The 22,900-nt window shown below is 36.5% G+C and overlaps 1 protein-coding gene and 1 pseudogene across 4 annotated transcripts in view; both read right to left on the minus strand.

Moving 5' to 3' along the window:
* The window catches only part of CRY1 (cryptochrome circadian regulator 1), a 98,405-nt gene that overhangs the window by 19,064 nt on the left and 56,441 nt on the right, over positions 1 to 22,900 (minus strand). For all 4 annotated transcript variants that reach the window (XM_081822355.1, XM_081822354.1, XM_081822356.1 and 1 more), the window contains exons 3-10: positions 9,930 to 10,072; positions 4,162 to 4,346; positions 3,704 to 3,792; positions 2,984 to 3,124; positions 2,589 to 2,900; positions 1,240 to 1,391; positions 802 to 1,004; positions 602 to 697 (exon numbers count right to left, since the gene is read on the minus strand). In XM_081822355.1, coding sequence (XP_081678481.1) covers positions 602 to 697; positions 802 to 1,004; positions 1,240 to 1,391; positions 2,589 to 2,900; positions 2,984 to 3,124; positions 3,704 to 3,792; positions 4,162 to 4,346; positions 9,930 to 10,072 — 1,321 coding nt within the window. The remainder of the gene's footprint in view (positions 1 to 601; positions 698 to 801; positions 1,005 to 1,239; positions 1,392 to 2,588; positions 2,901 to 2,983; positions 3,125 to 3,703; positions 3,793 to 4,161; positions 4,347 to 9,929; positions 10,073 to 22,900) is intronic.
* Positions 17,609 to 17,725, minus strand: LOC115940176 (5S ribosomal RNA; annotated as a pseudogene).

Consider the following 22,900-nt stretch of genomic DNA (forward strand, 5'->3'; position numbering starts at 1 on the left):
AAGTCAATCAGAGAAAGACAAGTATCATATGATCTCAATGATAAGAGGAATTTGAGAAACAAGACAGAGGATCAGAGGGGAAGGAAGGGAAAAATGAAACAAGATGAAACCAGAGAGGGAGACAAACCATAAGAGACTCTTAACCTCAGGAAACAAACTGAGGGTTGCTGGGGTGGAGGGGGTTGGGAGGGATGGGATGGCTGGGTGATGGACATCGGGGAGGGTATGTACTATGATGAGCGCTGTGAATTGTGTACGACTGATGAATCACAGACCAGTACCCCTGAAACAAATAATACATTATATGTTAATTTAAAAAAATTGCCCTCTTCATTCAGTTTGCAAGATCTTTACTTTGAGCTAAATTCTACTACATGTAATGATGCTTTCCATCTCCAAAATGTCACTAATGGAATGACGGGTGTGTGTGTGTGTGTGTGTGTGTGTGTACATGTATGCCGAAAAAACATTATAGTGTGTGTGTGTGTGTGTGTGTGTGTACATGTATGCCGAAAAAACATTATAGTGAGATTTAATAAAAAATATATTTGATTATTAATCTCTTTATGTGGCTAAGTACATAAATTTCCTTTTCACTTACTTCCACTGCTGCTACAACCTGGAATATTTTCTCCAGGAGAATACCCCATGAGGCCTCCATTCCCATTAGGATTAGAAGGCACTGATGCAAGAAGACCTAAAGGGAAAAAATTTCCTATTAAATTATGATCAAGATCAAATTCAAGGATAGGTACATAAACACCTGCCAAAGAAACAAACCAAAGGTAATTAATGACATACCTAGTCCTCTATATCGTGAAAGCTGCTGATAGATCTGCTTCATCCTCTCAATATTCAAACGGCTTGCCTCAGCATGATTCACCATTGGTTTAGGATAATTAACTCCTATCAAACATTTGGCTACCTTTTGGATACCTTCTGGTGCATTCCAGGGATCATAGATATATTTTGCAGGGAAACCTCTTAGTACAGGCAAATAACGCCTTTTGGGAGAAGGAAGAAAAATTATTAATAAAATGAACTACAAGCAAATTATAACAAACTAATTATTAGCTATGAATGACCAAAATCAAGTCAATACCATTTAATGATTTGTTTACCTATCTCCTCATCTCTGCTGCCCAACATGAGTGGGGAAAACCTTAAGTGTTGCTTAAACATGAAAAGCTCTTCCTGGATTAGTTATTCCAAACTGAATAATAACCACCCTTGATTTACCTGATATAGTCTCCATTGGGATCTGTTCTCCTACCAAAACCAACAGGGCAATAGCAGTGAAAAAACTGTTGGAAAAAGGAACTACAAGACAGCCACATCCAACTTCCAGCATTTATGCTCCAATCTGCATCAAGCAATAATTCTTCAAATACCTTCAGAAGTAACAGTAACCAATTAGTTTGTACACATATAATTCTCAAAGCAAGCATTTTCCAGGTCTCTGTAGATCAAAAGTCAAGGGAAAGAAAATCTAGCACAGAACTGTAAAATTAAACATTCCAAAGTTAGCCTCCTTGTCAATGTTCTGTTCTGTAATGAGTTATTTCAGGGAAAGAAAAAGATCAGTAATATAAGTGAATTTACCTTTCTAGTCTTTGCTGTGTTATTGGGGGGAGGGTAAAATAATGACTCAAGTCACTGATCCAATTAAAAAAGGGAAGAAAAAAAGCAGCAAACACTTTCAAGAAAGGAAAGATGCTACCAAATAAATCACTAACAAAAACTGAGAAGCCTGGTATACTGGCCTACATATAGGGAGCACCCAAATATAAATGACTTTTAAAAATGCACTTGAGAAAAAATCCAAAAAAACAAAACAAAAAATACACTAGTGAAAAAGCACAAAAAAAAAAAAAAGAAAAAAAGCACTAGCATTATAGAGTTTAAATTTGGAATTCCTTGACCAAAAGGGAAACAGATTTAAAATGCCTTTTTATAAATTCATTAAGTGTTTACTATACACCCACCTCATGTACAACTTTGTACAAGGAAATACAGGAGATGCAAAAAAAAAAGGGGGGGGGATCAGAAATGGTCCTTGGATAGGGGAAATATATGATATAGGCAGGAAGGTAAAACAAGTCCTATTATATATAACCACAAGATGATGTCACAAAATGTTGTATGCTTCACTTTACATAATCATTAAAAAGTTATGATGTTGTAGTGAGGCAAAATGATATATATTTTAAATTTTATAATATAAATTCGCTATTTCTAAGAATTCTTGGGCAAATCCTTTTTTGTAACAGAAATGATCATCCATAAATATGTTAATCCAATGAGTCCAGAGTGTTAAACCTTATAGTTCCCTTGATGGCTAGGCTGGTTCATGGTTCAGTCTCTGAAATGACCTGAGGTTATAATCAAACCAGTTTTCACCATTTTTCCTGTCTGATTAGACCATTCTGCTCTCCAAGAGTGTGCCTGTATTAGGAAATTAAATTCTTTACCTGCTGAAAAAAATTAGACTATAAATGAATCTAAGTAAGAGACAACTTCTAGGAATTGTTTTAATAAGTTATAGGCTCAAAATAAGACTCTGCTACATTAGTTAGAAAAATACTCACCTTCATTCCTTCTTCCCAACTAATCCACAGGTCACCCCGGGTCAGGAAGCAAGCCACTGCATGTCTGGCTAAATGGTGAATCCAACCCTCCTGACGAAGCTGTGTCATGATGGCATCAATCCATGGAAAGCCTGTCCGGCCTTCTGCCCATTTTGCTAAAGCCTCAGGATTCTTATCCCAAGGAATCTGAACACAGATGGGATTTCCTTCCATTTTATCAAAGCGTGGATTATTTGTTGCTGCTGTATAGAAAAATTCACGCCATAACAGTTGCCCATAAAGGGAAAGGGGAGGGGAACTGTTCTTCTTTACCTAAGGTTAAAAAGCAAAGAAGTATTACCAGCAATTTTTTAAAGAAGTTATTTTGAAAAATTAGCTTCAGTTTTAGGTAATACCTTTTTGTACAGATCTGTTAGTTTGAAGTAAAATAGTCGACATGACAAACAACCAAATCGGAGATAAGGACTGAGTCCAGTAGGGCTAGCAAGCAGGGAATTTGCATTCATTCGAGGTCTTTCAAAGTTGGCTACCCAAGCCTGAAAACACACAGAGAGAATTATGCTGGCTAATTGTCTTTTCCATTTTAAGAGTATTTAAAACTGACATATTTTTTTTAAAAAAAGTTACATAGTTCTTGGGGAATAAAATTTTATTATCCCAGTCACAAACACGTTTTAATAAACACAACAGAATAAAAGTGAGCATTCTTTTGTTTCAGCCATCCTCGTGTAGCACATACTCATGTGAAATAAATTATCTTCAAATTCCTAACACCAAGCTGAGAGCACTTTCAACCTGTCTCCTTGACATTGAGGTAAAGGTGAAATAGAAGAACTTTATCTTAGCTTCAAAGTTATGGTCATCAGGTACCAGCTTACACAGAAAGAAGAGAAGAGATAGTATTGGTAGTAGCTAAAGAAGAAATAGTCAGCAGAGGAGGAAAAAAATATTTAAATGAGGAGATGGTTGTTAATTTTCAAACCATTAGGTCTATGCTATTTTAACTATTTCTCTCAATTCTTCTTTTCAACAGACTATTTTTTGTTTTTAAAAAAGAGTGAAATTATTTTTTAAATGCCAGTTTGGAAATACAAGCATGACCTATATTATCATACTTTTCTTTCCAAATGCCTTTCCAAACGTGTAAGTGCTTCAGTTTCTCCGCCTGGCCATACTGCAGAGGGCAAGCCATCTGTATCAAAACCTAAAAAAAAAAACAGAAAAAAGAAAAAGATATTCTTCTGTAACTAAAATAATTTTTATTGAACCACAGTAATTGGGAAAAAATACTTCACAGAAAAATTAACAGTAGCATAAAAATTAACTGAGGGCCCTGGATAGGTCTTCACATATAAGGATATAATATGGTCTCTATTCTTTAGGACAAACATCTTAAGGTGATTAACAGATCACATTTATAGCACACATATGTACAGATCTATCAGTTCTTAAAGAGTTTCTTTTAGATTTTTTTCTCCTTTCTTTCCCTCTTAATGCAAAATACTTTACATGTCAAATTAGAAGTGAGATTTTCTGAGTGATTTATTAACTCTTAAGCTTCATTTATACCTACCTAATTCTTCTAATGAAGGGACTCCATATTTCTCATCATGGTCATCAGAAAGAGGAGTTGTGCACTTTTCTATCACTTCGGAAGTAATTGTCTCTACTGGTATCTCTAGTGGTTCCATTTTGCTGATGAGAGTCTGGAATCTCTTATAAGTAAGAGGTGGTTGTCCACCATTGAGTTCTATGATCCTATTGTAGTGCAAAGTTAGTAAAGTACAAAAAAAAAGTTAGTAAAATGCAGTTAGTATTAAGAAATGACAATATATTTTGATTGATAACTTCTGAAAATGCTTAAAATCAGAAAACAAAAATTAATTACTTAAGACTTCCAGGAGGATATAAGCTTCTCTTATGACCAAGAAACTTATTAAAATAGCTAATGAATCTAAAAATTATTCTCTTCATTTTCTAGACATCTGCTATGTGTCAAAAATATACAGCACACAAATAACAAAACCTTTAAGACAAAGGGTATTATTTAGTATCTATGAGTGAAAAAAACAAGTGGTTAAATCAGCCTAAAAGTAGTAACATAAAAATAATATATATGAAAGGTAAAAACATATTACAACACAACTCAAAGAATCTCTTAATCATCAGTAAAAACCAAACCAGACCAATATTATATTGAGGAGCAATAAAGCAAGTCTTATTAATTAGGATTCTATATACTATAGTGATAATCACTTGCTACTTTCTGTTGTGCTCATCATGCCTTTGTTAAATATGTCAGCATATGTATCTTATGGATATACTTTAAATTTCCCTCCTCCTTTTTAATGTACTGTTCGAATCAGTTTGCTAGTATTTTGTGAAGATTTTTGCATCTATATTCATGAGAGATACTGAGTTCTCTTTTTTTATGGTGTCTTTATCTGGTTTGGTATCAGGCTAATACTGGCCTCATAGAATGAATTTGGAAGTGAAATTAAGAAAACAATCTCATTTACAATTGCACCAAAAAAAAAAAATATCTAGGAATAAACTTAATCAAAGAGGTGAAAGACTTGTACTCCAAAAACTATAAAACCTGACAAAAGAAATTCAAGATGACACAAAGAAATGGAAAGACACTCCATGCTCATGGGCTGAAAGAACAAATACTGATGGGACGCCTGCCTGGCTCAGTCAAAACAGCGTGCAATTCTTGATGCTGGGGGGAGTTCCACGTTGGGATTACATAAACAAACAAAAAAATTAACACAAAAGATATTGTTAAAATGTCTACACTACTCAAAGCAATATACACATTTAATGCAACCCCTATCAAAATATCGATAGCATTTTTCACAGAGCGAGAACAAACAATTCTAAAGTTCGTATGGAACCACAAAAGACCTCGAATAGCCAAAGCAATCTTAAAAAAGAAAAACAAAACTGGAGGTATCACAATTCCAAATTTCAAGTTATATTACAACGTAGTAGTAATTAAAACAGTATGGTACTGGCATAAAAAGAGACACATAGATCAGTGGAATAGAAGAGAAAACCCAGAAATAAACCCACAATTATATATGGTCAGTCAATCATCAACAAAGGAAGAATGAATATACAATGGGAAAAAGTCTCTTCAATAAATGGTGTTAAGGGTGTGGGGCGGAGGCGGCAGAGAGGCCTGCGGCGGCAGGGAGTGGTGGGGCCGGGAGCGGGCGCTGGGGCCGGGCCGAGCTGAGCCGGAGTGGGTGGCGCACGCCGGCAGAGCGAGCAGCCACCATGTCGGTGTTCTGGAAACTGTTTGGGGCAGGACGGGGCAAGGCCGGCAAGGGCGGCTCGACCCCTCAGGATGCCGTCCTGCGGCTGCGGGACACGGAGGAGATGCTAAGTAAGAAGGAGGAATTCCTGGAGACTAAGATCGAGCAGGAGCTGACTGCCGCCAAGAAGCACGGCACCAAAAACAAACGCGAACTAGAACAAATACAGAATTATTTGGAACCACAAAAGGCTTGAATAACCAGAGCAATCTTGAGAAAGAACAATGCCAAAGGCATCACACTTCCTGATTTCAAACTATACCATAAAGCTGTAGTGATGAAAACAGTGTGGTACTGGCATAAAAACAGACACATAGATCAATGGAATAGAATAGAGAGCCCAGAAATAAACCCACAAATTAACCATATATGGTCAACTAAAAAATAGTAATAATAAATGGTGTTAAGAAAACTGGACAGCTACATGCAAAAGAATGTAACTGGACCATTTTCTTGCACCATACACAAAAATAAACTCAAAACTGATTAAAGACCTAAACGTGAGACCTGAAACCGTAACAATCCTTGAAGAGAGCACAGGCAGTAATTACTCTGACATCTGCTGTAGCAACATTTTTCTAGATATGTCTCTTCAGGCAAGGGAAATAAAAGCAAAAATAAGCTACTGGGACTACATCAAAATAAAATGCGTCTGCAAAGGAAACAATCAACAAAACTAAAAGTCAACCTACTGAATGGGAGAAGATATTTGCAAATGACATATCTGATAAAGGGTTGGTGTCCAAAATCTATAAAAACTTATAAAACTCAGGCGCCTGGGTGGCTCAGTCATTAAGCATCTGCCTTCGGCTCAGGTCATGATCCCAGGGTCCTGGGATCGAGCCCTGCATCGGGCTCCCTGCTCCATGGGAAGCCTGCTTCTCCCTCTCCCACGCCCCCTGCTTGTGTTCCTTCTCTCGCTGTGTCTCTCTCTGTCAAATAAATAAATAAAATCTTTAAAAAAAAAAAAAAACTTATAAAATTCAACACCCAAAAAACAAATAATCCAATTAAAAATGGGCAGAACACATGAACATTTTTCCAAAGAAGACATCCAGATGGGCAACAGACACATGAAGAGATGCTCAGTATCACTCATCATCAGGGAAATGTAAATCAAAACTACAATGATGTATCACCCCACACCTGTCAGAATGGATATAATTAAAAACACAAGAAACAACAAGTGTTGGTGAGGATGTGGAGAAAAGGGACTCTTCTTGCACTCTTGGTGGGAATGCAAATTGCTGCAGTCACTGTGTAAAAACGGTATGGAGGTTCCCCAAAAAGTTAGAAATAGAATTACCCTAAGATCCAGTAATTTTACTATTGGGTATTTACCCCCAAAATACAAAAACACTAATTCAAAGGGATACATGGACCCCTACATTTATAGCAGCATTATTTACAACAGCCAAACTATGGAAGCAGTCCAAGTGTCCATTGATAGATGAATGGATAAAGATGTGATATGTATGTATGTATGTGTATATATACACATTATATATATAAAAGGGAATATTATTCAGCCATAAAAAAGAATGAAATCTTGCCATTTGCAACAACATGGACAGAGCTAGAGAGTATGATGCTAAGTGGAATATATCAGTCAGAGAAAGACAAATACCAAATGATTTCATATGTGGAACATAAGAAACAAAATAAACAGGCGGGGCGGGGGAGGGAGGAACAGACAAATCAAGAAACAGACTCTTAACTACAGACAACAAACTGATGATTACCAGAGGGGAGGTGAAGCGGGATATGGGGTAAATAGGTGATGGGGATTAAACAGTACACTTTTACCATGATGAAAAAAATAAAATTAAAAAAACAGTACATTTTTCATTATTCCACATACAGTTACATATAAATTGTATGTATAGAAAGTAAACACCACAAAAACTATCCTCTCTGCTTTTAGTAATTTTGTTTCAGTGTAATACTTTGAGTTTATACACAGGGTCATAATGAAACTTGTGGACTGTAGCGATACTGCAGTGATACTAGTGAAGACACTGCTAATTATAGAACTTAAGCAAAATAAAGACCTGAGAAAAATGTTTTCTGTATATTTTTATATGATGAATTATATATGGTAAATATTCACATTCAATCCACTAACCAATCCAATTATATGCATAACACTAAATCTCCCACTTAGATGCATGCAAACTGCTCTTATCCTATTTTGCCTCTGATGGGGTTTGGGACAGGTCACCCCAAAATATGTCACTTTGGCATATTGATTACTTTGAATTAAAATTACTTGAGAAACAGTATAAGAAGGACACTCTGACCCTGCTCTGTCTCCCTGAAAGCAAGAAATAAATTCTCTATGTGAAGGGTACTTTCCCAGAACCTGGAGAGTAAAAGGTATCCTTATCATCAGAGACAGGTTAATTCAGGCCTGAGAAGGCTGTATAAACTTCATACATTTGCTACCCTAAACCCCAACTTACTTGTCTTGGCATTTCTTCACTAACTTATTTTTTTTTTTTCTAAAAGGTGTAAAAGCTGCCTGCTTTGTTCACTTCTTTCAGTCTTATATCCTGGACATATGAATTAAATTTATTTTTCTCCTGTTAATCTGTCTTAAGTCAATTTAATTATTAGACCAGCCAGGAAGTTAGAAGGGAAAAAGGGAAAGTCCTACCCCCCACCCCCACCCCAAATATACTTCCTTCTTGCTATCAGCTTCCTAAAGTTAAGAAAACTGGTAAACTAGAAGGCAAGTTTATTTTCAAGAGATATAGGACTTCTGACTTAATAGCAAATAAGACCCCTGCCTGAAATCAAACCACAGTTTTTCCATACATTTGGAAAAGTAGAATAAAATTAGTTTGTCATGTAATTTATAGAATTAGTTTTTTTTTTTTAAAGATTTTATTTATTTATTTGAGAGAGAGAGAATGAGAGACAGAGAGCATGAGAGGGAGGAGGGTCAGAGGGAGAAGCAGACTCCCTGCCAAGCAGGGAGCCCGATGCGGGACTCGATCCCGGGACTCCAGGATCATGACCCGAGCCGAAGGCAGTCGCCCAACCAACTGAGCCACCCAGGCGCCCTAGAATTAGCTTTATTAACTAGATAAAATGTGTAAATAACTAAAAGCAAAATAATTTAAAAGGTGCATAAATTATGAGATTTTAAGTTCAGCACTTGTGAAGACAACAGTATGCCAAAAGTTACTAAGTTAATTAATCTGTGAACCTTCAAAACTCAAAGCATATAATAATTCCTAAATTTAAACTTGACCACAGAATCTTTTTTAGACAAAGCATCACCAAGAAATGGTATTTCAAGAAATACACTTTGAGAAATAAGATATTATGTCACTGTTCAGAGGACTACAGCTATACAAAGTAGTATTACATACAGTTGGCAACTGGACTTAAAATCCAGATTGACAAGATAAACACACATGAAATAAAAAAACTTCATACAATCATACTAAATATATCACAGCATTTCATGGTTTTGTGTCATATAAATATGAAATTAATATTGCTAAGAGCCCAGAAAGGTAAGACCACAGGCTGAGTTAGAATAGTCAAGGCAAATTTTGTGATACTCTTAACAGTTTGAAACTGAAATTCTAAGTATTTTTATCTTATGCACTCACTACATCTGTAATTTTGGCATCTGTCACTGAGTAAGTTAAAAAATCAGAGCAGTTAAATAAAATGCTAAGGGTTTGACATATTCATTTAATTCTCCCACAATTCCATTATGTATATGTTGTTACTTCCATTTTAAAAAACTCCCACAGGTTAAAACTTACTTGTCCACGTACTTTTTTTTTTTTTTTAATGCCCAGCGTGGAGCTTAATGTGGGGTTTAGGCTCATGACCCTGAGATCAAGACCTGAGCTGAGATCAAGAGTCAGACAATTAACCAACAGAGCCATCCAGGCGCCCCTTGTCCATGTACTTAATACCACTGAACTGTATACTTAAAAATGGTTGCGACAACAAATATTATGTGTATTTTACCATAAAAAATAAAAGAAAAAAAACTTACTTGTCCAGGTCATATAATGTATGTGAAATTCGTACAATTACTTCTACTCCAGCTTCAGTAGCCAGTTTCTTAATAGCTGCATCTCGTTCCTTTCCAAAAGGCTCAGAATCATACTCAATTGAAAGTTTAGTAATGTTCCATTCCTAAAGTAAGAAAAAGGAACAAAAATGTACACAAATTTAAATAATTATTTTTCCATTATAACAATACATTCTGGGAAAAAGTGAAAAGCTCAAACTCTACATATGAAACGATTATACATAAATCAAACTTTGAATATGCAGGAAGAAACCACACAATTTATAAATTCAGAATTATGTAACTAAGAAATGTACACTCACTAGATTTCAGGCATTATACTAGGCAGTAGACAATCTAGTAATATGCTTAAAACCAGCTTCCTACACTAAATTCGTTTGTATAGCACTTTACTTTTCAAATAATTTACACTTGTATTATTTCATTCGCTCCTCAAAATAACCCCCAGTTTGGCACTTTGGTTGATATCTCCATTTGGCAGGTAAGGTTATTTTAAAAATTTAGGGACTTGGGCGCCTGGGTGGCTCAGTCGGTTAAGCGTCTGCCTTCGGCTCGAGTCATGATCCCAGGGTTCTGGGATCGAGTTCTGCATCAGGCTCCCTGCTCAGCGGGGAGTCTGCTTCTCTCTCTACCTCTGCTGCTGACTCTCTCTCTCTGTCAAATAAACAAATAAAATCTTTTAAAAAATATTAGGGACTTGCCCAAGTTCACAAAGAACAAGAATACCTGGAGGGTATTTATGGCTGCTGAATTTATGTCTGCTGATTCTAAGAATTGGTCTTTCACAAACCTTTTTTTTTTTAAGATTTTATTTATTTATTTGAGAGAGAGAGAGCATGAGTGGGGGGAGGAGCAGAGGGAGAAGCAAACTCCCCACTGAGCAGGGAACCCAATGCAATGCGCGGCTCAATCCCAGGACTCTGGGATCATGACCTGAGCCAAAGGCAGATGCTTAACCGACTGAGCCACCCAGGCGCCCTTTCACAAACCTTTGATAGTTAATACGGTATATGTTGCTTTGCGGAGGTACTCTGTTTTATAATTTTTTATTTCTGATTACCAAAAAATGTTAACTGTGGAGATACAGAGATAGTAATAATGTCAGATATTTATTGAGTATCAGGTGCTATATTGATAAGTTCTGTACACATCTCCTTATAGTGATTTTTTTTTTTGAAGATTTTATTTATTTATTTGACAGAGAGAGAGAGAGAGAGACAGCAAGAGAAGGAACACAAGCAGGGGGAGTGGGAGAGGAAGAAGCAGGCTTCCCGCTGAGCAGGGAGCCTGACGCGGGGCTCGATCCCAGGACCCTGGGATCATGACCTGAGCTGAAGGCAGAAGCTTAACCGACTGAGCTACCCAGGCGCCCCTCCTTATAGTGATTTTCAATGTGGAGACTGTGACTTCAGGGAATTGTGATTTCCTAAGGGGGTAGTAACTTTAATTCTAAAATCTATTCTGATATATCTTACAAGAAAAAAAAAATCAACTGTAAGTCTACTATTACTTAATTCACTATATAGTAACACACTAATTCTCCAAACCTGTACAGTTTAGACAAGGGCTGTTCCCAATGGTGGGTTAAAAAAAAATACTACTATAAACCTTACAGGGTATATCCTTATCTTTATGCATGCATCTTAAACATTTTTGGGCATTTGTTCTATTTTTCCTAGAAACAGTTCCTTGAAAAACAATGAATAGATAAGCATATTTAAAATTTTGACAGACAGTGCCAAATTTTCCACCAGATATATTGTACCAATTCACACTCTCATCAGTAGTATACCAAAGTGCTTGCTCCCCATACACTTGCCAGTAGTATGTTAAAGGTTTTTAAAAACCACTAACATACAAATGGTATACACAAAAAAACAGTACCTCATTTTAAAAATTTTCCTTTCTTGAACATCTTGAAGAATGTATACCAAGCTGTCAATAGCTGTTACCTTTAAATTTAGGAGTGCAAATAAGGTAATTATTTTTTATTTTACACACTGTTGCATTGCTCCCATTTGTTAGTTCAATCACATACTGTTTTTGAAATTCAGAAATAAAATAAAAGTAGGAAAGCATTATATTTGTTTTATAGTGAAGCAGTATAGAGTAGTAGTTAAAAAACATAGGATCTAAAGTCAGACCTCCTGAGTTCAAAGACTGGCTCAACTATTTGCACAAATGGCTAAGCTCTTCATGCCTGCTTCTTCATCTATAAAATGGGTAGAATGTGAGTAATGTGCTTAGAGAGTACCTAGCACATAATAAACACTATGTGTTTGCTACAGTAAAATGAAAAAAAAAAATCATTATGTTACAGGGTTGCTGAAAGATTAAATGAGATAATGCATGTAAATTGTTAAGGACATAGTATACAGTTCAATGAATGACAGCTATTATTACTAGCCATTTGTATATTTCTTTTTTTGTGAGTTGCAGGTTATGTTTGCTTGGTTTTCTATTGCAGTGAATTTTTCTCTTATGGACTTGTAAGAGCTCCTTATATTTTAATGATAGCAACCTTTCTCTGCCATATATGTTACAACTTTTTTTCCTAAATAGTAGTTTGCAATTCTATGATTTTTTTGATAAATAATTTTTTAGTTTTTAGATAGATGATAGAGTTTAAGATAAGTCTGTTAACACTTTTGAAAAGGAAGAGAACGTAAGTCAGACACCTAAAGATCAAAATGTAGACCACATTACTAGTAAAGATGAATTGGAGAAAACATACTAGGTTTATGGGCAGGTAAGCTTGCTAATATTTTACCCCTGAATTAAACAGATTTATCCACCCAACGATAAGCATCCCCTTCCCTGCAGTATGGGCTACCCCCATAAAATTTATCACACAGGAGAAGAGAATAGGATGTGTGCTCTCAGTAAGTGACAAGAAAAGGTACAATCTGAGCTATACTCACCTAGCTCCTTTTACTAAACTCACCAATGAAATCTTTCACTTCTTCCCGGGGGATAAATTAGTGAATATCTCTCCCGAAGAAAAACGAAAAGCTAGGGAGGAGAAGGTTCCCCAAACATTAAATGTATTCATTTATACAACAAATATTATAATCTTTTTTTTTTTTTTTAAGATTTTTATTTATTTATTTGAGAGAGAATGAGAGACAGAGAGCACGGGAGGGAAGAGGGTCAGAGGAAGAAGCAGACTCCCTGCCGAGCAGGAAGCCCGATGCGGGACTCGATCCCGGGACTCCAGGATCATGACCTGAGCCGAAGGCAGTCGCTTAACCAACTGAGCCACCCAGGCGCCCTCAAATATTATAATCTTTATTACAGGCCAGATACAATGCTAGGTCCCTCCCTCCTGGAGCTTACTGAGGAAGACTGGTGACACAGAGGTAAATTTAAAAAGTAAATACAGGGGCGCCTGGGTGGCTCAGTAGTTAAGCATCTGCCTTCGGCTCAGGTCATGATCCCAGGGTCCTGGGATCAAGCCCCGCATCGGGCTCCCTGCTCCTCCCTCTCCCACCCCCCCTGCTTGTGTTCCCTTTCTCGCTGTGTCTCTCTCTGTCAATAAATAAATAAAATCTTAAAAAATAAATAAATAAATAAGTAAAATAAAAATAAAAAGTAAATACATAATAACTATTAGAAAAAAACAGAATGCTATGATAGAGACTATGGAGATGAGGGTAAGGTGTTAAGCTAATTATCTATCTACTCTTTTTCTTCCCAAATTATGCTGGCAAGACTTTCAGTTAGTGGTGAAAGTTTATATCCTTGCTTTTCACCCTATCTTAGGTGGAAAGCACTCAGTATTTCACCATTAAGAATGACATTCACTATGTTTTTAATAGACAACTTTTATCAAATTACATTTACCAATTTTCTATTCCTAGTTTGTTTAAAGTTTTTTTAAATCATAAATGGATGTTGAATTATATCCAATGCTTTTTCTTCATCTATTGAGATAATCATAGCTTTTCCTATATTCTATTAATAGGAAGGATCACCTTAATTGATTTTTATAATGTTGAACCAACTTTGTATTCCTGGGCTAAACTAATGTAGTATTATTTAAAAATATTGCTAATTTCAATTTGTTAATATATTGTTAAGGATATCTGAGTCTGTTTCTGGCAGGACATTTGGCTATTTTTTTTCCTTAAAATTTCCTAAAATTTCTTCATCAGGTTTTGCTGTTAGAGTTATGTTGGTCTCACAAAAGAAGTGTTTTGGGGAAGTGTTCCCAACATTTTCCTATGTTTTCTGAAAAGTGTTATAAAACTGGTATGATTTCTTTCCCAAATATGTGATAGAATTCACAACTAAAGCCTTCTTGGGCCCGGAGTTTTATTTATGGGAAGGCTTTCAATTATAAATTCAATTTCTTTAAGAGATATAAGGCTATTAACTTTTTCTTTTCTTTTCCTGAGAATTTTATAACTTGCACTTTCAAGAAGTTTTCATCATTTCATCTTAGTTGCATAATTTATTGGCAATATGTTTATAATATCCTTTATTATGCCTTTAAAATTTAGAGAATCTCTAGTGATATCCCCCATTTTTTCTGGATAAAAGTGATTTTCTCCCTTTTTCACCCTGATCAAGATTGTTAGTGTTTATCAATTTAATCTTTTCAAAGACCCAGCTTTTGGCTTTGCTGACTGAATCAATCAGGGTTCAGTCAGGAAACAGAAACCACATCAGAAATTTGAACAGGGAAAATTTAATATAAAGAATTATTAGCAAGTAAAAGGTGGTCAACAATGACAAGGAGTAAAAGAGGAGTTAAGGCTACACTTTCCAATATGGTAGATAGTCAGTAGCCATAGAAGTGGCTTCTGAGCACTTGAAATGTAGCTAGTTGGAAGAGAGATGTGCTCTAAGAATAAAATATACACTGGATTCCAAAGACTTCACATGAAAAAAGGTTAAAATAGCTTAAAATTTTAATAATTTTATATTGAAAGGAAAATATTTTGATATACTGGGTTAAATAAAATATATATATTTTTTAAAAAGTAAAATATATTATTAAAATTAACTTCATCTGTTTCTTTTTACTTTTTTAAATGTGGCTATTAGAAAATTTAGAATTACATTATGTGGCGTCTGTTGTCCAAGGTGTCCAAAATTAGCAATTGCAGAACACTACTACCACCACTAAATGGAGGGAAAATAAGAAAATAGAGAATTAAGAACTTCGAAAAAAAGAACCCTCCACTGAGATTCACACCTCAATGCATGGGTTCTCCTGCCACAGTAACACAAAACCTTCCCTGTAGGGAAGGAACTTGCCAAAGGGCAAAACCAGACCTGGTTCATAGGAACAGCACACTGGGTGGCTGAGAAACTTGCTGCAGGGTGTAGGTAAGCTGGAGCTGGTCTGTGGAAGTGGCCTATCAAGGGGCAGGGAAATTTGCCAGAAGGTGTGGTTAGACTGGGGCTTGTCCAGAAGGGAGGCTGAGGTAAACACTACTGGGTCTCCCACATGCTCAACTGCCAGCTAGTGTGCCAAGAAAAAAGCGAAAAGCACAAGGCTACCAAAACGGAAAGCCCCTTCTGTCCTACTATGACTTTGCAGAGAACCACCACCATCTCTCGACAAAACCTAGTATCAAGTCAGCTGACAAAGGAGAAATGTTGACAGCATCCAGCTTCACTATCACAAAGCAGGATGTAGAAGGGTGGATTAGAGCTGAGAGACAATAAATTGACTATTGCAATTTATTTTCTCTATTGTTTGCTTTCTGTTTCATTGATTTCCATTCCTCTATTTTCTTTCTTCTACTTACTATACTATAGGTTTGATTTGTTCTTGTCTTCTACTTTTTAAAAAGATGGAAGCTTAGTTCTTTGATTCCTTCTTTTCTAATACAGTACTGAAAGCTATTAATTTTTCTCTAAGCACTGCTGTAGCTGAATCCCATGTTTTTTTAATGGCAAGTTGAGTTTTAATATTTTAAAGAAATTACCCTAATAGTAACACTATTTTTTAACTGAAGTATGTTGTGAATCCCACAAATTTTTGTGTAGTTTTCATGAGCAGTTATAAATATTTGCAATTCTGTTGCTATTCATTTTAATTCTACTGAAGTCAAAGAATATATTCTATAAGATGTCAGTTTTTTGAAATTTATTGATATGTTTTGTGGCTGAACATATGGTCTATCTCGGTGAATATTTCATATGCGTTAAAAAAGAATGTGTAGTTTTGGGGTGTAGTGTTCTGCAAATACCAATATACCAAATTGGTTGATAGCATTATTCATATCACCTGTATCTTTATTAATTTTTGTATATTCTATTAATAAGAGTTAGTTTGAGATTCACATATTTTTATGCTGTTAGTTGGTACATACACATTTATAATAGTTATATCTTCTTGATGTAAGATTGCTCTTAATCTCTGGTAATTCTGTCTTGAATTCTACTTTCTTATGCTTACTATTTGCAAAGTATTTTTTTTCAGTCTTTTTTATTTCAAACTGTTTATTAAATTTTTTTTTAGTAGAGTTGGTACACAATGTTACACTGGTTTCAGACCTACAACATAGTGATTCAAATGCTCTATATGTTATGCTATGCTCACCACAAATGTAGCTACCATCTGTGACTATAAAACACTATTACAATATCATGACCTATATTCCGTATGCTGTGCCTTTTATTTCTGTGACTTATTCATTCCATAACTGGAAACCTGTATCTCCTGTTTTTCATATTCTTATTTTTATTATTTATTTATATTTTTAAAGATTTATTTATTGATCTTAGAGCGAATTAGAGCAAGAGAGAGCAGGGGGAGGGGTTAAGGGAGAAGGAGAGAGAATCCTTAAGCAGACTCCCCGCTAAGCAAGGCGCCCAAGGTCCTTCCCAGGACCCTAAGATCAGGACCTGAGCCAACATCAAGAATTGGACACTTAACTGACCGAGCCACCCAGGTGCCCTTCTTCATATTTTTAAAATGTCTCTTCTAATCAGCATATAGTTGGCTCTTGCTTATTCTTTATCCAGTCTGACAACTTGTGCCTTTTAAATGGCAAGCTTAAAGTAGACCATTTACACTGAATAAAATTATTGATATAGTTGAGCTTAAATCTACCTATCTGCTTTCATTTAAATGAGTCAAATATTTTTAGTATTCCATTTTAAACTCCTCTATTAACTTTTTTGAAATAGCTCTTTATGCTATTTTAGATCACAATGTACATTCTTATCACTGTCTACCTACAAATCATATATTATTACTGAATAATGTAAGAACTTATAGATACTTGTATTTATTTTGCTCCCATCTTGTGTGATCCTGTTATAAATTTTATTTCTATATATGTTACAAGCCCCTTAATATTGATATTATCTCCTACAATTCACTGCTATTAGTTGGTTTTAACCTGTCAATAGTCTTTTAAAGAAAATAGAATATATAAATATACATAACTAAAAATTTTAAAAAGTTGGTCTTTTATATTTACCCATATATTTATGTGTTCTTTCCTCTTTCTTGCAGATCCTGTCTTTCATCCAGAATGACCTCCTTTCACCTAGCAGAAGTTCCTTTAGTCTTTCTTACAGTACAGATCTGTTGGAAATGAATTATTCTGTTTTTGTCTGCCTGCAAATGTCTTCATTTTACCTTTTTAAATCTCTATCTATCTATCATCATCTATCTGAGCCTATAGAACCAGGTATTCCCAGGCAGTCTCCCACCCAAGTACAAACCAGGTCCAACCCTGCTTAGCTTCTGAGATCAAACAATCAGGCAAGTTCAGGGTGGTATAGCCTTAGACTACCTTCTTCTTCTTCTTTTTTTTTTTTTTTTTAAAGATTTATTTATTTATTTTAGAGAGAACAGTGGGGAGGGACAGAGAGAGAGAGAGAGAAATTCTCAAGCAGACTCCCCGCTGAATGTGGGGCCTGGTGCAGGGCTCAATCTCACTACCCTGAGATCATGACCGGAGCGGAAATCAAGAGTTGGATGCTTAAATGACTGAGCCACCCAGGCATCACTAGCTTCTCTTTTTTTTTAAATGCATATTTTTGCTAAGTTAACAAAGTTGTCTGTAGGGTTTTGGTTTTTTTTTAAGATTTATTTTTAGAGAGAGAGTACGCAAGTGAGGGGAGAGGCAAAGGAAGAGAATCTTTCAAGCAGACTCCCCACCGAGTGAGGAGCCTGATGCGGGGCTCAATCCCACAAACCATGAGATCATGACCTGAGCCTAAACCAAGAGTCGACACCCAACCAACTGAGCCGCCCAGGGGTCCTGTGTGTAGTTCTTTAAAGATGGCATTCAATTACCGTCTGGACTCAATGGTTTCTGATTAAAAAAGCCACCAATAGGGATGCCTGGGTGGCTCAGTTGGTTAAGCGACTGCCTTCGGCTCAGGTCATGATCCTGGAGTCCCGGGATCGAGTCCCACATCAGGCTCCCTGCTCAGCAGGGAGTCTGCTTCTCCCTCTGACCCTCCCCTCTCTCATGTGTGCTCTCTCTCACTCATTCTCTCTCTCTCAAATAAATAAATAAAAATCTTAAAAAAAAAAAAAAGCAACCAACATTCTTTTTTTTTTTTTAAAGATTTTATTTATTTATTTGCCAGAGGGAGAGGGAGAGTACAAGCAGGGGGAGTGGCAGGCAGAGGGAGAAGCAGACTCCCCGCTGAGCAGGGAGCCCGATGTGGGGCTCGATCCCAGGACCCTGGGATCATGACCTGAGCCGAAGGCAGACGCTTAACCATCTGAGCCACCCAGGTGCCCCAGCCACCAACATTCTTATTGTGGTTCCCTGAATAGGTCTTTTCACCTCTGGCTACTTATAAAATTTTCTAACTTTGGTTTTCAGTTTATTGACTTTGATGTGACAAGAGGTGGTTTTCTTTATATTTATGCTGTTTGGGGTTTTGTCACACTTCTTGACACTGTGGGTTGATATCTTTTATCAATTTTAGAAAATTCTTTTTTTTTTTTTTAAAGATTTTATTTATTTATTTGACAGAGAGAGACACAGTGAGAGAGGGAACATAAGCAGGGGGAGTGGGGGAGGGAGAAGCAGGCTTCCCGCCGAGCAGGGAGCCCGATGTGGGACTCGATCCCAGGATCCTGGGATCATGACCTGAGCCAAAGGCAGACGCTTAACGACTGAGCCACCCAGGCGCCCAATTTTAGAAAATTCTTAATCATTATCTCTTCAAACATTTTTTTTTCTGTCCCAATCTCTCTCCCCTTTTTTTTTCTAGGTCTACAGTTTTACATATGTTAGGTTAGTGTCACACTCTGTTCCCTTTTTAAAAACACTTCCTTCTCTTTGTGCTTCAGTTAGGATAATTTCAATTGCCAGTCTTCAAGTTCACTGATCTTTTTTCTGCTCTGTCTACTCTGGAAAAGCCCACTGAATGAATTCTTCATTTCCTTCTTTTTAATAGTTTCCATTTTTATACTGACATTATCTTCTATTCACGTTTTTCACCTTTGACTAGATTCTTTAATATCTATAGCATAATTATTGTAAAGTCCTTTATTCTAATCCCAACATCTTCATCAACTGTGGGACTATTTCTACTGTTCTTTTTTTCTTTCTTTCTTTTTTTTTTTACTTGATTGCAAGTCACATTTTCCTGCTTCTTCATGTGTTTCATAATTTTTGATTATATGACAGACAATGGTATAAAGAAGAGAGATGGAACAAATAATATTTATCTCTAAAAAAAGCACATACTCTTGGCTCTTACTGCTAGAATTTGAATTACTGTAGTCTGTAATTGAGGTGGGGCTTGGCTTTGTTGCTGCTTTTGTTAAATTCCATTCACCACTGGGGTTCAAATATTTTGAGGGTAGGATCCAGACTTTTCAACAGGGCTCAGGATTTGAGTACAGACAAGATTCTAGATGGCTTTACAGCCCAGTCAATAGCATTACAAACTATGTATCTCTCTCTGCTTTGTTGTCTACCCATCAGCTCTATGGCTGATGGGGAATTCTCTTTGTTTTCCAGCCCTGTCCCCCAATTTTCTGAACCTCTGAAGACATCTTTCTGTCTGTCCTGCTGTGTGTCTGGAGACATCCTGCTGTCCCAGCTTCAGTGGACTGCTACTGTGCACTAAGTGAATGCCCAGTAGCACTTCAATGAGGGATCTCTCTCAGCTCTTCTGCCTTGCCCCAGCCTTTGGTATATTGCCACTGGTACTCCACAAAAATACTGTAGGAAAGAACTAGAGAGTGCGTATGAACTTGACTGTGACCAGGGTTTCCTGGAATTCTAATCTGCCATGTCAGTCCATGCATGACCGTGAAAAGCTTGGTAAATTTTGACTGGTTTCTTTTTACTCTCAACTATAGTGGATTCCCTTCTTTTTCTGCTGTGCCTCCATGGATATAGACATGAGTCTCTTTCCTATGAAAAGCTCATCTCTTTATGGAATTTATTTAGGTTTCTCTGTGTCCTCAACTCTCTAGCAGGTTAAAAAAAAACAACCACCTATGATTTTGTGGCATATTCACTTTCTTCTCATTGTTGAGACATTAGCCTTAGCAACATATTTATGGACATCTCCTCTGGCAAGGGAAACAAAAGCAAATTAAACTACTGGGAGTACACCGAAATAAAAAGCTTTCACACAATGAAGGAAAACAACAAAACAAAAAGGTAATCTACTGAATGGAAGATGATATTTGTAAATGATATATCATCCAAGAAGGAATTAATATCCAAAATATATAAAGAACTTAATAAAACTCAACACCATCCCCCCCAAAAAATCTGATTAAAAATGGTCAAAGGACCCTCAGTTTGTTTCCTATAGTTAAGAGTCTCTTATGGAGGGGCGCCTGGGTGGCTCAGTTGGTTAAGCGACTGCCTTCGGCTCAGGTCATGATCCTGGAGTTCCAGGATCGAGTCCCGCATCGGGCTCCCTGCTCAGCAGGGAGTCTGCTTCTCCCTCTGACCCTCCCCCTCTCATGCTCTCTCTCTCTATCTCATTCTCTCTCTCAAATAAATAAATAAAATATTAAAAAAAAAAAAAAAAGAGTCTCTTATGGCATTAAGGAGGGCATTTAATGTAATGAGCACTGGGTGTTATATGCAACTGATGAATCACTAAACTCTACCTCTGAAACTAATAATATACTCTATGTTAATTAATTAGACTTAAATTTAAAAAATGGTCAAAGGACCTGAATAGACATTTTTCCAAAGAAAATATACAGATGGGCAACGGATACAAAAAAAAGATGCTCAACATCACTCATCATGAGGGAAATGCAAATCAAAACCACAATAAGATATCGTCTCACACCACTCAGAATGGTTAGTATTAAAAAGACAAGAAATAACAAGTGTTGGCAAGAATACGGAAAAAAGGGAACCCTGATGCAATGTTGATGGGAGTGAATTGGTGCAGCCACTGTGGAAAACAACATGGAGGTTCTTCATAAAATTAAAAATAAAAATACCATATGATCCAGAAATTCTACTACTGGGTATTTACCCAAAGAAAATGAAAACACTAATTCAAAAAATATACGTACCTCTATGTTTGTTGCAGCATTATTTATAATAGTCAAGATATGGAAGCAACCTAAGTGTCCAATGATAGATGGATGGATAAAGAAGATGTAGTATGTGTGCGTGCGTGTGTGTGTGTGTATATATGTGTGTGTGTGTGTATATATATATATACACACACACACACATATATGATGGAATATTACTCAGTCACAAAAAAAGAATGAAATCTTGCCATTTACAACAACATAGATGGACCTGGAGTCTATTACCCTAAGTGAAATAAGTCAGACAGAAAAAGGCAAATATATGATTTCCTTAAAAAACAAAACAGAACAAACAAACAAACCAGACTCTTAAATACAGAGGACAAACTGGTAGTTGCCAGAGGGGACGTGGGTGGGAAGATGAACAAAATAGATGAAGGGGATTAAGAGGTATAAATTTCCAGTTATAAAATAAGTAAGTCATGGAGATGAAAAGTACAACATAGGGAATATCATCAATAATATTGTAATAACATTGTATGGTGACAGATGGTGACTATACTTATGGTGAGCACCGAGTAATAGAATTGTTGAATCGATATGCTCTATACCTGAAACTAATATAACACTGTATGTCAATTATACTTCAGTAATAAATTTTAAAAAAAAAGAAAAGAAAATGTAAGTGAAATCATGTCACTCATGTTACTCAAAAATCGCCATGGATTCCATTTCACTCAGAGTAATAGCCAAACTCTTAAATATGGTCTATAAATAAAGTCCTATGATATGGCTCCTTGCAACCTCTCTGACCCTTTCTCTCCTTTTCACTCACTGCTTCTAGCCATGCTGGCCTTCTTGCTATTCCTAAACAAGTCATGGCACACTTCCACATGAAGGCCTTTGTAACTACTGCTCCCTCTGCCTGCAACATTCTTTCCCCATGCTGCAGTGATCTTAGCAGCTCAAAATGACAGATTCTCACAAGTCTGTCAATTAACTAGATGGTGGTTCTGTTGGTCTCACTTGGGACTCACCTATGAGTCTGCAATCAGCTGACAGCTTGGCCGGGCCTAGAGGATCTGAGATAATCTCTCTCCCACATCTCAGATCTTGGTGCTGCCTGTTGACTGGCCTTCTATCTCTACATGGTCTCCCACAGTTTGATATTCTAGTCCATATTCCCTGCATAATACAAGAAGCATTCCAAAAGGGCAAAGGCAGAAGCTTCAAGGTTGCTTGAAGCTTAGAATTTGGAACTCAATGTCTTCCTTGTCAGTTGGTCAAAATAAGTTATATGACCAACCCAGATTTAAATGCGACCTTTTGATGGAACAAGGTGCAAAATGTTGTGAATTCACAATATCACACCCCAGATATTTGCATGGCTCAGTCCCTTCACATGTTTGCTACATGTCATCTTAGAAGTGAGGTCTTCCATGATTCCATATAAAGTAATTACCTTCCCCTCACCTTGGCA

The sequence above is a fragment of the Leptonychotes weddellii genome, chromosome 5 (genome assembly GCF_054177405.1).
Source record: "Leptonychotes weddellii isolate Sample4059 chromosome 5, ASM5417740v2, whole genome shotgun sequence".
Classification (NCBI taxonomy): Eukaryota; Metazoa; Chordata; class Mammalia; order Carnivora; family Phocidae; genus Leptonychotes; species Leptonychotes weddellii.